Source organism: Notolabrus celidotus, chromosome 14 (genome assembly GCF_009762535.1).
Source record: "Notolabrus celidotus isolate fNotCel1 chromosome 14, fNotCel1.pri, whole genome shotgun sequence".
NCBI lineage: Eukaryota > Metazoa > Chordata > Actinopteri > Labriformes > Labridae > Notolabrus > Notolabrus celidotus.
This window is the reverse complement of record NC_048285.1, coordinates 18150167-18167996: the sequence shown is the minus strand read 5'-3', so window position 1 is coordinate 18167996 and position 17830 is coordinate 18150167. Positions and strand designations below refer to the sequence as shown.

At 39.3% G+C, this 17830-nt stretch overlaps 2 protein-coding genes across 3 annotated transcripts; one reads left to right on the top strand and one right to left on the bottom strand.

Moving 5' to 3' along the window:
- The first annotated feature begins 1497 nt into the window (after positions 1 to 1497).
- LOC117824992 (protein NipSnap homolog 2-like) lies at positions 1498 to 12700 on the top strand. The gene is made up of 10 exons (XM_034700555.1): positions 1498 to 1654; positions 3406 to 3545; positions 3621 to 3666; positions 4029 to 4123; positions 5323 to 5393; positions 5513 to 5653; positions 8198 to 8229; positions 9485 to 9579; positions 11428 to 11511; positions 11662 to 12700. Exons 1-10 carry the CDS (start codon positions 1563 to 1565, stop codon positions 11724 to 11726), a joined length of 861 nt encoding a protein of 286 aa, XP_034556446.1. The 5' UTR covers positions 1498 to 1562; the 3' UTR covers positions 11727 to 12700.
- psph (phosphoserine phosphatase) lies at positions 12701 to 17320 on the bottom strand. Of its 2 annotated transcripts, none has more exons than XM_034700557.1 (6): positions 17189 to 17320; positions 15575 to 15718; positions 13999 to 14133; positions 13633 to 13778; positions 13371 to 13519; positions 12701 to 13240 (listed from the first exon to the last, which is right to left on the bottom strand). In XM_034700557.1, the coding sequence occupies exons 1-6, from the start codon at positions 17230 to 17232 to the stop codon at positions 13130 to 13132; spliced, it is 729 nt and encodes a 242-aa protein (XP_034556448.1). In that variant the 5' UTR covers positions 17233 to 17320; the 3' UTR covers positions 12701 to 13129. The 2 variants fall into 2 exon arrangements, with proteins under 2 accessions (XP_034556448.1, XP_034556449.1); XM_034700558.1 differs by lacking the exon at positions 17189 to 17320 and adding an exon at positions 17036 to 17123.
- Between the last annotated feature and the right edge of the window lie 510 nt (positions 17321 to 17830).

Here is a 17830-nt window from a genome sequence, read left to right as displayed (position 1 = left end):
ACATTCAGAAGACAATTATTGTACTTTTTACTCCACTACATTTCTATCAGTGCTCTAGTTACTCACTACTTTAGCTTTGAAGTCAGCTCATGAATTTCCTTCTCTTTTCTGAAATCTGATCCCTAAGACAGTAAAATATGTTTGTGTAGTTCTGTGTGTCTCAGTGGTTTAGTCATACCTGTATATCGTGCGTCTCCACGGTTGTACGTGGAGCAAACACAGAGCAAATTTCACTCAGATCAGGCAGTTCATTTAGAGGTGGTAATGATGGCTATAATTCTCCACCTGAGCACCCATGTCCATATCTTCAGCCCGTGTTAGAGGTTTTTAAAATGAAGAATGATACGTATTGTTTGAAATGTTCACCCTGTTTCCCACTCTGCCCAAACACAAAAATGAACTGTCCAACCTGAGAAAGCGTGTTGAGCTACATAACATTTGTTTCATTCCAGATGAACATTTCAAACTAAGTTGTCTGTGCTTGGAGTAACTTGGAAGCAAAAGTTTTTAGAGATGTCAAGTAATGGTTTCTAAATAAACCTAATGAAACCGAATTTTCTCCTTTGTATTCTTGACTGCACTTATGTATTTTGAAAATGCAACCTTTAGAGATATTTTAAAAAGTACTTTGAATACTTTGAAGCATATACTTTTCAAAGCAAGTACTCCAGTACTTTAACTCAAGTAATAATTTGACAGAGGAACTTTCACTTGTATTGGAGTAATATCTGAGAGGCGCTGATGGAGATATTGAGACTTTTAAACGTAAACTAAAAACGTATTTATTCAGTCTGGCTTTTATGTAGGGTTTAACAATTTTATTACCTACCTTTTACTATAATATTGATTTAAATATTATTTTAGTAATTTTAACTGTTATCTTATTCTATTTTTATGTATTTATTCATTCATTTATTTAATTTTATTTATCTACTCAGTTTTATTGATATTTTTCAGCCTTAGTTTTATTTTTCAACTCTTATCCTTACCTTTTAAATCTATTTATTTTAATCTATTTTTATTTCTTAATTTTGATGCTTTAACTTATTTTAATTACACATATTTTATTTTGGTGTGCATTGGTCTCTATTTTATTTTATTTTTATGTTGTTCTTATTTTTAATTTGTATTTTTATTAGTTTTATTATTATCATTATTATTATCTTCCACTAAAATGTCTTAGCATTGTTTCATTTCTGCTTCTTTCTTGTTTTCAATCGCTGTAAAGCACTTTGGGTTGCATTTTATTTGTATGAAAGGTGCTATATAAATAAAGCTTGATTGATTGATTGATAATATTTGACCTGGAGTATCTATACTTTGACTTAAATAATGAAATGAAGCTGTGTACTTTGTCCACCACTGTCTACGTGACTGAAGACATCACTAAAATACAACCTACAACAACTACTGAAGAATAAAACCTTGTGCCTGGCTTACTAAAAATCTCCTTCTCTGGTTCTCTGCAGGTTCAGTAACTGTGCTTTGGTCTCTACTTGTGAGCACTGCCCCCTGCTGGTGAGATGTGGTAATTACGCCTGTTTGCATTAGCTCCGTTGAAGATGGCGACTGGAGTCCTTCACAGAGTCAGCGGTGGTCTGGGTCGGGCTACAAGCAGGGCCCAGTCTGCCGGACAGCTCGTCTTGTGGAGCAGGTGGGGCAGACATCAGTGTGTGTGCTCTGTATTCATGTCTGTAGTGTTCGTAGTTTGTCGCTGTTTGATTTGTTTCGGTGTCTTTCTGAAGTGGCCATGATGAGCTGGAGCAAGCTAGCTCGTTCACTGCTAGCCAGCCTTGAGTGGCCTTTAGCATGAACTCACATAAAAACAAGTGTGACCTTAATATCGTTTATTACAGGATATTTAAGTTTAAAGATGAGTGCATTTGCAGGTGAAGAGGGAAGAATAGGCGTTTCTGTAATCTCTTGTTATTTAGCATCACAAATGCTCAAGGTCAATTTGATACATCACTGAGAACTCTGTGTATGTTGTGCTCTTCAAACAAGGTGTGATTCTGAAAGGTGTACTTTTAGATGCTGTATGTTTTAAACCCTAATACCACAATGTTCATGTTACAGATGAAGGAGGTAGTAACATTTGAAACCTAGTCTGTATTTTGGCTAAAGAACAGTCAACTCTGACAGAGAAAGAAGCTTCAAAACTGTGATTTCTATTGATGAAACGTGACTATTTATATAGAGATGTGTACATTTTAGAGCAAATGTTTACACACATCAAGGTAAACTTATTATTATCTTTATTTAAACTCGAAAATCCTTGAGAGCAAGCCCTCAATTACAATGACGACGAGTATATTAAAGAAACATTAAAATGCATGATAAGCAAATAAAAGATGTAACCCTAAAATAATGATGATCAATTAAAAACAGACAACAATTAACCCTCCTGTTATGTTGTGGGTCAAATTGACCCCTTTTTAAAGTCTATTTTAGGTAATATATGCCTTCCAAACCAGATAAATGCAGCATAAAAATCTGGGCAACATGTCTTATTATCAATATCACTTCATAAAAAAATATATATATAAATGAAATATAAAATAAACAAAAATCTATGTCATGTCAAACTATTGTATTTATATTTAGGGCTTTCAAATGTACATTAAAAAAGGTTTTAACATTAATTTTAATAAAAAACAAGTGAGTTACCCTCATTGAACCATGATCTGTGAGAATTAAAGAACACCAATGGACTAAATCTTGATTTAAATGGTTAGTAATGGAGTTAAAAATTAGATTTAAAAATAATGTTTATATGGGTTTTTTGTGGTTCTGACACTTTTGGATAATTGAATATGCCCCGGGTCACATTGACCCAGGAACATTACTGCTGTTCCAGAGAAACAAACATAGCAGGAGGGTTAAAAGTAATGTTACAAGCATTGAAATAATGTTACACAAAGTCAGTTAAAACAGGCACAATCAGAGGGTAAAAATTGTAAAACTAATGATTTAAAATGACTAAAAGAAACCAGTGCATTCATTTTTAAAGTGCATTGAAGGGAGTTCCATGCAGATGGTGCAAAAACGCAAAAGGCAGATCTACCCAGTTCAGAATTAACTCTGGGAACCTGGAGAGTGAGCCAATCAGTTGATCTGGTGTGTTTTGCTCCAGAGGACCAAAGTACTATTGAAGATAAGTATGATGGTAGCATCCCAACAAGCGCTTTAAAAATAAACAGGTAAAAATGAAAATCACGCCCTTCGGTCAGAGAAGACCATCCCACCTTTTTGTATAGTATGCAATGGTGAGTGCTGTAACTATCACTAGTAATAAAATGTAATGCAGCGTGAAAAACGCTGCAAAATATGAGGAAACAGTCTAGCAAGACTTCTATTTTCTCTTCCACCCATTTGTTGTTCATGGTGATTGATTTGTGTCTGCAGGGGGTTTGGAACATCAAGCAGCAGAAACAGACAGGACAGCTGGTTTAAGTCACTGTTTGTGAGGAAAGTTGATCCCAGGAAAGATGCACACTCCAATCTACTGACCAAAAATGAGGAAAGCAACCTGTATAAAATTCAGTGTAAGTTGACTTCATGATACAAAAATGTTGAATTGAACCTAAAGACTATATCATTAACCCTGACTCTCTTTTCAGTCCATAATGTCAAACCAGAGTGCCTGGATGCTTACAACAAACTCAAGTGAGTGTTATTTCATTTAACAGTCTCAGCTACATACTGTTATTTACTTGTACTTAACATATGTTAGTTAACATAAGTATGTTAGCAGTGCAGGCTATCCTCTTGTTGAGTAAGAATAAGTCAGTGTAGTCTATTTCTGTAAAGTGAGTGACAAGCTGGCATGACTTCCGTCCGTCACGGACGATCCCTGCTCATACCTAAGATGACTGCTGGTAGTGAGGGACTAATTTGGGACTTGAAACATTGCTGAGAGGACCCATGACACAGTTTCACCTGCAGGGTATTTGATTGTATGAAATGTATCCAGAGTTATGCTTTCGTTCACTATTTGTTTCAGTTTGGTGTTTGTCATCTATTCACAGTGAAGATGTTTTGCCCTCTATCCATGCTGATAAGTACTACCCCTGTGAGCTGGTGGGCACCTGGAATACCTGGTATGGGGAGCAGGACCAGGCTGGTAGGATTACTAATATCAACATAAACCCATCTGCAAATTTTGTAAATCAGATGTCATACTGCATATCTACGCACAAAGAACCATCATTATAGCAGATCTCAGCTGTATGTACATACTAAGGTGGAGTGTTTTTGTGCTACCTTATGTTGTCAGCTTTGTTTCTCAGGATCAGTATTTCTTATTCTTCTCATTTCATAATTAGAAATTATTTTGCATTTATTGCTTTTTAAAACTGGATTATTGGCTTGATAATACAAGAACCTGCTGAAGGTCATTAGTTATCACAATGCTAGCTTAGCTTCACAAGGTGTGCAGCTAATACCTGCCATGTGTTGATCCAACACTCAAAAGAAAGTGGTGGGCGTTATTTAAAGAAGTACATATGTTCGTTTCTAATGTTTTTGTTGTAGTATTTAATAACCTTAATTTGTATGATTTGAGCATTGTGTATTTTGTTTAAAGCTGGGGTTGGTAGTCTCGGAAAACTAGCATGAATTTGAATGTAGCATGTCTTCAGGACTCGTCTAACCCCTCCCCTCCTCCCTCAGAGCTCCTCCAAAACGACACCCCCCCGCTCACATGCACGAGTGCCGCTGATTCATGACCATATGATCGTGACTGATTCAAACCCGGTCCTCACCAAAATATTATCATAGTGAAAGTTAAAAACACAAACAAACATGGCTGCTGTTAGTACTCACAACTGTCATGCTAGCATTATCCAGTTGTACTGGTGACATGATATCAGGAGAAAAGCTATAACACATATAATACTGTAACAACTCTACTGTTTGTTAAATGTGTTCAGTGTAGATGTTCTTAATTCCTACAGTGTTGACAGTTAGTGAAGGCATCAGGAGACTGAGGTGTAGTGTGTGAGCGGGAGAGAGGAGAGACGAGAGAAGTTTTTCATTCATTCAAACATTGATTGTTGCTTTGTTGTTCTGCGTGATCACGGCCAACAGTGACCGGTTATTAAAACTCAAAGTGTTCACGAACCGGCTTGTCATCCTTACAGCGTCTGGACGGACGCTACAGTACATCTACATTTTCTGTAGGACTTACTAAATGTCATTAATTATTTTGCTTGTCAGAGCCCCCGTCGTGAGAGCTTTTAACCAGTATAACATAAAGTGTATCTAAATCTGACTACCAACCCCAGCTTTAATCTCTAAAATATATTTTCTTCTATTTTTAAGTCCATCTGTGGCGTTACAGAGGTGGATACCCTGCACTAACTGAAGTGATGAACAAACTCAAGAAGAACGAGGTACAGACTCATTCAGCTCATCCTGCTTGTCTAACATGAGTTTAAACTTTTGGGCTATTAAATGAGTACAGCGATCCGTCAAAGTGAAGCGCATTGATTGGGCGTGTCTCCTCTTGCAGGATTTCACAGCGTACAGGAAGGAGCGGGGTAAGATGCTGATGTCTCGCAGAAATCAGCTCCTGCTCGAGTTCAGCTTCTGGAATGAGCCCGTACCTCGGGAGGGTCCCAACATCTACGAGCTCAGGTCCTACCAGCTCAGGGTGAGTTTAAATCCGCCACAGAGTTTGGAATGATTAGCCAATGGTGATGCTGTAGGGATTTGAAAGTGTTAGCTCTTTTTTTAACTAATGTCTGACTTGGCAAATACATCTGAAAAAAAAGTTAGAGCAAATCTAATCCAAGAATATTTGTAGTAAAACAGTGATGGGCCTAATTTGATGTTATGGAGCCCAAAAACCTCAGTTCTAATAACTTTTGTTGGAGGTATTACTCCTTACAAGACCATGTTTGTTGTATTACAGTCCATAATCACCAAATATGAAAGATCGTCTTGAAGGATTGTGAGATCTATACAGAATGCATGGACTCTAACTTTGCAGCCTTGTTGTCCTAAAGGAGCAACTCCCAAATAGAGTGAGTCAGTGACTGACATTCAATGCAATGGCTGTTGTGTTTGAAGTTTAAACATACAAAGAAAGGGTAAAGCATAACCAACCTGCAGGGCCTGTTTCCTGACGTACTGAATGGTGATTTCGCTTCTTCATTCTGACAGGATAAAAGATTCTAAAGACCATTGTTTTGCGTATTTTATCACAACTTTACAAGTTAGCATTTATGCTCACTACAGGGAGCTACCTCTGTTCTAACCAAGCAGCAACCTCCGGTCTCAAACTATGAAGCCCATGCGGAAGTGTTGTAAACTGCAATTCATCGAGAATCCACTTGAGCCTGGCTGCAGAAACACTGGAAACCACATAGACACCAATTCAAAAAAGACGATCTTTGCAGCATTAATAAACATGTTTACAGCCTGGTTCCAAAAACGACTTGGCTCTATGTAGCTAATTTATCGGCACACAATGTACGGAAGGTGAATTTTTTTCTAACACAATGGTTCAGAAGATATTAAGATTACAAGTTTTTGCCCAAATAAGGACATGACTGACTTGACTCCCGGACGGGAACACATAGCTGTTGGCTAAGAGGCTCAAACTCCGCCTCTTTACGTCACACTCTGCATAGTTGAGTTCCGCATTTCCAATATGGCTGCCGCCGTCGATCGGCTTCAAAACAGCTCTCAGGAACAGATGGGTGACGTCACGGATACTACGTCCATATTTAATACAGTCTATGATTTTATCACAACTTTACAAGTTAGCATTTACGCTCACTACAGGGAGCTAGCTCTGTTTCAACCTGTATTCACAGTTTCTGCAAAAACTGCAGACTCTATAGATGCAAGGCTGGATCTTGGGTGTATGAAGTGTTACAATTTGTGCTAGGAGCAAAGGGTTGAAATGCAGTTTACTCAGCATAACCCATCAGCAGTCATCTAACATTAGTTTAGCTTGAATTAAAGCTCCAGTGAGGAAGTTTTAGGTTGTGTCAATTTTGGCGCCCTCTGCTGACAAGGAAGGATGATTCCAGTATCTGACACAAATCTCATCTTCCTTTAAATGTGGACTTCCAACTAACAATGAATCTTGGGTGTTGGAAATGTTTTTATAGCCTGTTCATGTAGCTAGCTGTTGATCCCCCCCCCCCAGCAGGGATGACATGCCTATAAATACCTATGGTCTGTGAACCTTATCTAGGTCATGAAGTGGGGTCTTTAATAATTTCCGCTGTCCCATAACCAGATAAATACTTCTCACAGGAGCTTTAATTTATACTTTTACAACAAACGACTGCATGCTAGAGCTTACAAACTGCCGTCTCAGCAACTCCATTCTTGCTTCTCAAGTTGCCAAGCTGTTAACAAAGTCGACACATGGAGAAGGAACTCATTGCCGCCTGAAGTCTTCTGCTGCTAACCACAGGGTCACACTAGAGGCCCTGTAAAGTTGGCCATCACTCTCAAAGGCTATGTCACCATGAAATGATAGCCAAAAAGTTCAGAGATTGTCCCTGTCCAAACAAATCTCATCTTGTTAACTTGCAGCTTCACTTCACTGTCACGCTTAAATTTTCCCAACATCACGTTTATCCCTTTAAGTATCCATTTAAACTCACAGTCACATGCTTTAGATCTGTAAATTACCTCCATCCCCAGAGAGCTAAAGTCAGATGTGTAATGTGATTTCAGTCAGGATGAGAGTCCTGCTCAAATAGTCATGTTTGTGCTATTTCTTTCTAATGAGTATACAAGCTATTCGTGTCTTTTTAAAGACTAAACTGGAGATCCAGTGGTGCCTGATTTCAACACGGATCAATAGTTCAGTTGAAGCTCTTCGCTCATCAGCTCCTGCAGATTAAGGCTGTCTCTCTAATCTAACAGTGAAAACTGTCATGCTTCCTGTGATGAATGAAAGCTATTATCCTTCATCACAGACTGAGATTAAACCTCACAGACAGCAGGGGGTTTGTTGTTTTGAGCACCAGAGATTGATTGCAGAAGCCTTTGGACGTTGCTCGTATCGCAGCTTATCTTCTTAAAGATAAAGTACCTGTGCTGCATCTTCACCATTCATTTGTGTTAGTGTATTTACTTTATAAAGAAGTGAAGAAAGTGTGTCATCAGTCTGCAGCTTATGAAGTTACATGTGCTCTATTGTAATAACAACGTTTCTCTTTTCTTCTTCCAGCCCGGCACCATGATCGAGTGGGGTAATTACTGGTAAGGCAGCCTGTAATCATTTGATTCACAGAACTGTACTTACAGAGCTGTTGAACTACATGAAACCTTCCTCATCATGCCTTCATTAATAACTGCTATTCCTCAGAGAGGCTCAGTTTCAAAGCTGTACTGTCATGCTCTCGAGCCAAGACTCAGATTCAGATGGAATGTTACACACACTCTGGATGTATGCTCTCTTAATGGTTAAGGGAAAGGAGCCTAAAAGATTCCATACCCAACCTGACAGAGCCAGCAGGTCAGAGTTTATCAGTTTATGTGATGCAGCTGATTGCAATTGATTGAAAGGACTACTTGTGCTTTCTACCAGCTTATTGGTTTCTTGATTGCACTGTCGTGGATTTCTGTGTTTGTACTTGTCTTACCAGTTTGGATTTGTTTTCTGCTTGCTAAATCCACTGGATTACATTCAACAGTTTATCTTGAACCTTTGCCACTGATGATGGCCATGGGAGTGTTACTGAAATGTTGTTCCACTTCATAATCCTGCAGTGTGCAAGATTTTACATGTAAATTTGACTTGAACACACTAATATTTTGCTTCACTCTGTTAATACAGACTAGGCTGATCATACCAGGTAAAACGCTAACTTATGATAAAAAAGTTCACCTTTAACCGTATAATTCTTCCTCAAACTATTTCTTATGTTTATATTAAGGCTTACTTTAAACTTCCACAGTTATGCAAATAATGCCAGCAAAGCAATTCAGGGTAATGTCAGTGCTTCTTGTGTAGTCAAGGCCTAAGGCTGAAATGTCTTCCTCAAGTTACAAAAACATGACAAACTGAAACTTAATAGTTTTGTATCCAGACAGTGATTATGCTTTGAATAAGTCAATGTTTTCTTTTGGAGAAAATATGGATTTAAAGCATTACACTCGACCCACTCCAATCATTTCACATGGTTTTGGCCAGCGTTAGGATTCGTAAACATGTATACAGTTCACTAATGGTGTCATATCCTGTGGTTGAAAGCGATGTTGCAATGCAGAATCAAACTTGGAAACTTGGACGGCCATTGTTGTCTCGCTTTCGTAACCAAAATAGACCATTTGTGTAAATGAAAAACAGTCCAGATTAAATTACAAAATTAAAAATAAAGTCAGAGATTATGTTGAAATCCTTGTTTGAAGGCCGATCAAATATCTTGCGTGTGCAGGCCTCGTCTTGTTATGCCAGATGGCGCCTTGGTGTGTTTTGGCCGGTGTTGTGACTTAAAGTTGTTCTTTTCCACAGGGCCCGGGCCATCGGATACCGCCAGCACAACAGAGAAGCCGTGGGAGGATTTTTCTCACAGATCGGCAACCTTTATATGGTTCATCACCTTTGGGGTACGCTCACACACCAGCTTCATGCCAAATAACATTCTGACAGTGACGCTGTGTAGATAATGTGCTAGTGCTGAAATCAGTTGTCATACGTTCCAGTCTTGGCGGATGTTAACTGTTGAAGCTGTTGCCGTGCTTTGGGATTCTTAATCATCAATTTTCACTTGTCGTTGTACAACAATTGGCTTAAGTGCAAAATCAACAAGCTGTACATATTGAAATTTAAAACAGACAGAATCCCTTTAGAGTACTTTGAACTAGGTGCCTCAACTCCACATAATCACCACCTAACATGAACTTCGTAGCTCTCCAGAGCAGTGTCCCCTCTCTCAGCCGTTAGTTTGGATTTTGTTCTGGCACACCACGACATTTTGATTCAGTTCCACCGCTTTATCTAAATTGTCACCAGCAAGAAAACTCTGATAAAACTGTCTAACCATAGACATATAACTAGTAGACGCCGCATTGGCTGCTGGGGCGCAAGAAATACGGCCGCCGTCTTGGTCCGGTCATCCTACCCATGATCCTACCTGTAAACGTAAACTGAAGCAGCAGAGACTTCAAGATGTCAGAGCACTGTGCAGCAAAATACCTATCATACATCACATATATCACATATCAGAATATTCTATTACGGTTAAGCCCACTATGAATTTTAAAATACGCTGAACCATGTGTCCTGTATCAAACCTACATGTATGACGTTTACAGAAAAAAAAATCTGCATGAAAATCAGTTTAGTATTCAGCGAGTTATGTTTGATTAAATGCACTGACACTTAGTTGCACCTGCCAAACAGATTACGGGGGCTGTTTCCGAAATCGCCTACTATACTAGCAGTACGTACTGATATGTCCAAAATTCAGTATGTAGTAAGTAGTATGTGAACAAGAGCAAAATCTGCAGTATGCCAAAACTCCCCGGATGTCTACTGATTCGGGGAAATATCTCAGTGTGCATCGGACCAGTCTGCCTCGCGTACTGTTTCCCACAATGCACAGCGCTCGTTCTGCTTTTTCTTTTTCCTCATTTTTTGACGGGAGGAAATGCGTTTTTGGGTGCTGTGAAAGTTATCAAATTACATATAAACCACTTCCTAACTTTTTAAATCATAAATGGATGCTAAATAAGCTTTTTATTTATCGGCTTCGCCGTTGTTTACTTCCGCTTTCCGAAACCGGAAATCCAGCGAAGTCTGGCTCAGCATGCTGCATGACAGATCGGACAGAACAGTCATACTACATACTAAATTCATACACAGTATGTAGCAGGCAATACCTACTGCCTACTACATTAGTAGTAGTATGTAGCAGGTCGTTTCGGAAACAGCCACTTGAGTGGAGCTGGTCACCGGACCAAGATGGCGGCCCCATGGCTCGTCAGTGCCAATAGGTCGTAGCGGTCGATGCAGCGTCTACTCTTTATTATGTCCATGTGTCTACCTACCCAACAGTTCACTAATGTGACGGCTAGCTTGAAAAAAAAAAATTCTGAGTTGCTAAATTGCGCAACAAAAATCCTCAGGAATGTTTGACATTGATTCATCAGGTGGACACAAACATTTCACAAACTCAGGTCCCTCAGGTCTTTCTACGTGTCTGTTTGAACTGTTGACATAAGCAAGATTTTACAACGACATGCCCCACAACATTTTTCTTCAGGTGAGGCCACCTCATGTTTGAAGCGGTTTACCAGATATCGAACGCCACAGAAGTTATCGTAGCTCGGTCGCTGGATTACTCTGAAATAAAGCTGCTGCCTCTGTTCATGACAAACACCCACCTACTTGCTGTGAAGTTACCTGACATATTAAAAGGAATGCTAATTTGTATGATTTGTGATTTGTTGCAGCTTACAAAGACCTTCAGTCCAGAGAAGAAACAAGGTCCGGGGCCTGGCAGCAGGACGGCTGGGACGAGGTGGTTTATTACACGGGTGAGCAACTTCCTGCTTTGAAAATCTCAACTTTTAAAAGGCTTGTCTGCCAAGTTTTATTAGGTGTAGCAAAAATATTAATCTTTCAGTCACTTTTAGAACTCTCTACGAATCCATCTGACTTTGAGTGATTTGTTTTCTGTTTTTCAGTTCCCCTCATTCAGCACATGGATTCCAGGATCATGATTCCGACAAAGGCTTCCCCGCTGCAGTAAACTGAGAAGTGAACTAACATCAAGTGGCATCTTTTTGAATGTTACATACATCCAGAGCATCACTATCACTGTTTCAACCTCCTGTCAGTGCTGCCATCATCCTCCCTTCTCTGTTCTTTTCTTTATTTTGTTACTTTAAGATGCCACTAGGACAGAGGGGAGAAACTATGTCTGCCACATATATATAAATATATATAAACACAACCGAAAAATACTCCAAGCCTACCCCAAGGGACACCACTCCTTTTATTATCCTGGTTCTGGAGCAGGATGAGGTAATTTGGCCAAATTAAACCTCCTGATGGCCGTCACGCTTGACGTCTCGTGCCACATTAAAACTTGGCAATGAAGAGCTCGTCTGAGTTAGGAACCAAAGTTACTTGAAAATACAAGCAGCTGTGAGGAGGAACAGAACTGCTGAGGCTCACTGCACAGTGCAGGAGCTATTTATTTATTTAATGTAAACTTGGGATACATTTATTTGAAGTGTGCTGAGTAGTAAGCCATGTTAATGCTGACTGATGTGAGAGCAGGACTGTATATAAAAAATTAAAGTTTGAACGGTGTGAAATACAAACCTCATTATTTTATATTTGATTTAAAAAAAAGCCTCTTTTTATTGCAAGCTTCTCCTTTCAGTTGTTTTCTGGCTGTTCCTTGGTTTCCTGTAACGGTAATGTTGTTTCATGGTGCAGTGTTTGTATTTCTTTCTTGTGAAGAGATGGCTGGTTTTAAAGAGTTTTTATCCAACATGTTTCAAAGGAGTATAACTATCGTGCAAAATAAAATCTGGAAACAGATGTTATCTAAAAGTGGCAGACTGAAACCAGCACAGACTTGTGCTGCTGTATATTCTAAAATTAGAGTTTTCAAAGGAAGCATGTATATCTTGTGTTTTTGTTCCTCAGTTCATGGAGGACAATATCAAGGGATGGACAAGGCGGCCATGATTGAATAAAGCAGTTCAAACAAAATCTTTTGATAGCATGTTTGTCTGTTTAATGCCTACACACTCATGTGGTGATGTGTAACGTTACAGCTCTTAGCATCCATACAGAGTGAAAACATCTCTACTGCTCATTGCACTTGCCAAAATATGAAGACATTGTATTAGCTTGACTAAAGACTTTGATGGACAAGGTGCAAAAAAACATCTAAAATCATATTGTTAACCCACACACAGACAGTGTTTGGTTATTTGTTTAGTATCCTCTACACTGAAAATCAACAGGGTGACATCCCCTTGAAGGTATAATTGGTCACTAGTGTAAACATTTTCATTCATTATAAAATTCTATTCAGAGTTAAAGGAAAAAATGTGCACTGGATAAAACCATTAGGTGCACACCCTTGGGTGCAATAATAAAAAGGTTAAAAATAAGTACAGTACTCTCTGAGGACACTTAGATCTTTTCCAGTTCCTTTAACAGCTCCCCAAAACTTGTGACGTACCACGTAGACCTCTCCTTCACCTGTGGCCTGATGACGTTCCCTCCGAAGCCAATGAAAGCACTCTGTGGGTAAAAAAACACAACACTGTCACTGCACTGTAGCATCCAATGAACTTGGATGCGTTTCCTCCATGTTGACCACCCACCAGCTGCCTTTAAAGTGAATCACAAGACACCTCAGGTTCACACTCACCGCAGGGGGAGAGGCCTCTAGATCTGTGGCTCCATCTCCGATCATCACCATTGTTTTAAAGCCGTACTGCTCCTTCAGCATGCTGATCACCTTTCCCTTTCCACCACTCTCAGCTGTGGGCTGACTCTCATCAAAACCAGCATACTCTCCTGGAAAATAAACACGCATAGAAGCTAATGTAAACTGAAGGTGGTGGAAAAAGGTGGGACCATGCTCCACTATAATCAAAACAGAACAGTCACAGTCGGCCTCCAGTTCTTACCATTGAAGTAGAACTTGAGTCGGTTAGCGTAGACATGATGAAGAGGAATGTTTAGCTGAGTGGCCACATGTTCAACAATGCAGCGGAAGCCGCCTGAGATGAGGAAAACCTTTATATTGCGCTGATGCAGGCGATCCACCAGCTCCCTGGATAACAATTAACAACAGTATATTAAAAACACACTAATTGCATTCATATTACATTTAAATATCTAAATAAAGTGATGACATTTCCCTTGCATTATTGCATATTCTTTTTTCTGTCCTTTCTTGCCCTGGATTTAATATTTAGTCGCTTTAATTTGCATGTCATTTTTTCTGTAATGAGTGGAATCTTGGGACCCTATTATTGGTGGCCACTACTCACCTGATACCTGGAGTCAGCTGAGGTGGGTGATCTGTGATAAGTTTGTTCACTTGTTCTCTGGAGCACCGGATGATGGAGAGGCGCTCTGTCAAGGCGGTTTTAAATGTCATTGAGCCACCCATGGCTTTGCGAGTCCTGATATGCAAAAATAGAAGATGGAAGATGGATGGAATATTTTTTTGGAAAGGTTAACACAAAATAAAACATCTTTCTATGTATGCTCTCGATGTGATTTCATAATCATTCTGGTTCACACCCTGGTCATCTCCCGCCTAGATTATAGCGACTCCCTTCTTTTTGGTTTACCTGACAAATCCATCCATAAACTTCAACTGGTTCAAAACTCTGCTGCCCACATCATCACCAGAACCCCCTCCACCAGCCACATCACACCTGTCCTGCAGCAGCTCCACTGGCTTCCGATTAAATTCTGCATCATTTTCAAGATTCTGTTCCTCACATATAAGGCCATCAACAACCTAGCTCCTCAGTACCTCATTGACCTCCTCCATACTAAAATTCCCACCCGTAGTCTCAGGTCCTCCTCTCTCATCCAACTCACCCTCCCACCTGCTCCATTGACCACCATGGGGTCGAGAGCCTTCAGCCACTCGGCCCCGCCTCTGGAACTCTCTCCAGGGTTCCCACTCTTTTCCAGAGATCATTTTCAAGGACATTTCAAGGACATTTTCAGTGATTAAGCTGGTGTGACAGTCTAAATTTAGTTCCTAATTTAGTTCCTAAATCATCTAATGTGTTCCTCTCAGTGGAAGTCTACATTGAGTATAAGTAGTCTATGGCTATCGATGAAATCATCTCTTACATGCTTAAAAATTATGGCAAATTGATTATACAATAATGAAACCACAGATGTACAGCACTTTATTAGTGCAACCAAGCAACAATGATGGGCAACTCACATCTCAGCTTTCTCTTTTCTCAAAAAATATAAAATTAGCTAAGTAAAAAACAAAAGAGCCAGCAAAGGACTCAGGAAGCTGCCTTACTGAAATAAATAATAAGAATAATAAGAATAATCAGAGGATCAGTGCATAAATTGACCTAAATAGATCTGAATGACAAAAATGGCCACAACTGTTGAATGAAGATGTGTTTTTTTATCCTTGTCCGGTCGCACACAGTCACGTTGGAATAATTTTCCAGGACAATCCGTGATTTTCCAGGACATTTTACTTTTTCTCCCATTTTCCAGGTGTTTTTTCAGTACTTGAAAACTGGTCAACTGTTTTCCAGGTTTTCCAGTTTTTCCAGGATGCATGGGAACCCTGTCTCTCCCCCTGGATGTACAAAATTCCACCTCTCCCACCACCTTCAAATCCCGCCTCAAAACTCACCTTTTCCGCCAAGCTTACACACTATAATCTGTCTCCCTAGGACTGGAATGACTCCCCCCCCCCCACCCTTTTCATTCTTCTAGTATTGTATCTTTATTCTAATGTATTTAGTTTTTACTGTTGAGTGTTGCTTTTAATATTGCTATGTTGTAAGGTGACCTTGGGTGTCCAGAAAGGCGCCTATAAATAAAATGAATTATTATTATTATTATTAAACTTACATTTCAGTGACTGCATCCCCAACACCACAAAATTTGGCAAGCTCATCTATGCCTTCTTCTTTGATCACTGTGCTGTCCACATCGAAACAGACAGCGTCTGCTCTCCTGAAGAGTTCCTTTGTCTGTGAAAGTGATGCCATCGTGCTGGAAAAACAAAAATCAAGTGTGAGAAAGTTTTTAGTTTTTTTTAAAAGCATCTCAAAAGTGCATACAGCTAGATAGAGTTCTAAAGTGTCCAACAAATTCATACGGAAGAGGATTAGGGCCACTGAAAAAAAAAAAATTTAAAAGGTCAATTTTTTTTTTTAACTATTATTCTGAGAATAAAGTCAGAATTCTGAGATGAAAGTCAGAATTCTGATTTTATTCTCAGAAGTCAGAATTCTGGGATTAAAGTCAGAATTCTGATTTTATTCTCAGAAGTCAGAATTCTGAGAAAAAAGTCAGAATTCTGACTTTTTTCTGACTGTCGAAAAAAGTCAGAATTCTGACTTTTTTCTCAGAATTCAAAGAATAAAATCAGAATTCTGATTTTATTCTCAGAAGTCAGAATTCGGATTTTATACTCAGAGTTCTGAGATGAAAGTCAGAATTCTGATTTTATTCTCAGGAGTCAGAATTCTGAGATTAAAGTCAGAATTCTGATTTTATTCTCAGAAGTCAGAATTCTGAGATTAAAGTCAGAATTCTGACTTTTTTCTCAGAACTCTGAGAATAAAGTCAGAATTCTGACTTTAATCTGACTTTTGAGAATAAAATCAGAATTCTGACTTTAATCTCAGAATTCTGACTTCTGAGAATAAAATTCTGATTTTATTCTCAGAGTTCTGAGAAAAAAGTCTGAATTCTGACTTTATTCCAGAATACTGAGATTAAAGCCAGAATTCTGACTTTAATCTCAGAATAATAATTAAAAAAAATATTTGACCTTATTATTATTTTTTTTCAGTTGCCCTAATCCTCTTCCGTAAATGAAGGAAGTGATCTGAGTGTGAATCTGAAAGCCATTGGCAGGACGCCGTGCTGTAGGCTATTTGTTGGTTTAACGTGAGGTCAGTGGTTTTGCCCAGCAGCAGCTGCATGGTTTCATTGTGTAACTAAGCCCTGTATGCAGTGGATGTCTTCTATCCAGAGAAGCATCAAATACATCTATTGAATGAAATACTTATGTGCACACTGCATCACCGGAGCTCTTCTAAATTAGACACGTGCTACAGGCCGGTCATAAGAATCCAAAAACGCGTTACATAAAGTCCGCCTATACGATACAAGAGGCTGATGGACATCTTTTGCACGTATTGCGTCACCCCGCAGACACACTACAGAGAAGAGGAGATGGCGAGTAACACTACACTCCAAACAAACACGAACACGACTAAAGAGCCTCCTTCTGCTCTGTGTCAGTTGCACAATAAGGTCCTTTATGTCACAAACAACCGTTAACGGTGTGGTTTTATGTACCTGTCCGGTGCAGTCAGATTCACGTGACTTCAGCGCTTCACGTACACTCTGTTCCACTGTCGACCGTGGGGAAATAACACAGCTGGCAACACGAGGATACTGTCTTTATAAAAAGAAACGACAAGCACGCGCAAGTTAAGTTGTTATACTCACTGGTATGTGCAGCGTTGGTAAGGCACTAGTAGCAGCTTCAGCATTAGCTGACCCTTCAATGGGTTCAGTGATGAGGAAAAGAAGCAGGGGATGCTCAACCAATCAGAGCAAAGCCGGTGAGGGACCGCCCACTACCATAGCTGCTCTGATCCGTGACGACACAACTGCTCATTTATGCTAGCTACAGTACAGTACAGTACATAGCATTGCAATCAGCTACTGTCCTGAAGTTATGTCCATAGAAGAATGTTCACTCATAAAAACAAGAGTGTCACCTCAAATTAATGGCGTCGGCATTTAATCAATCACTGTTGATATTAGGATTGATTTTGAGATTATTTTATTGACTTTTAAAGCACTACATGGACTCTATATATCTCTGAGCTTTTCTCCCCCTACAAACCTAGTCGCAGTCTGAGACCCTCTGGCAGTGCTCTGTTAGCTATTCCAAGGAGCTGGCTGAAAACCAAACAGCCTGTCAGAGGAGATCAGACTAGCAGAGTCAGTCCCTTGTTTTATGTCATTACTCAAGACACACTTTTACAGGAAGTATTTTATTGTGTGATTTTATTTAATTTTAGCTCTGATTTTAAGGGTCTGTTTTATAAGTTTGTAGGGTTTTTAAGCTTTTATTTCATTTTA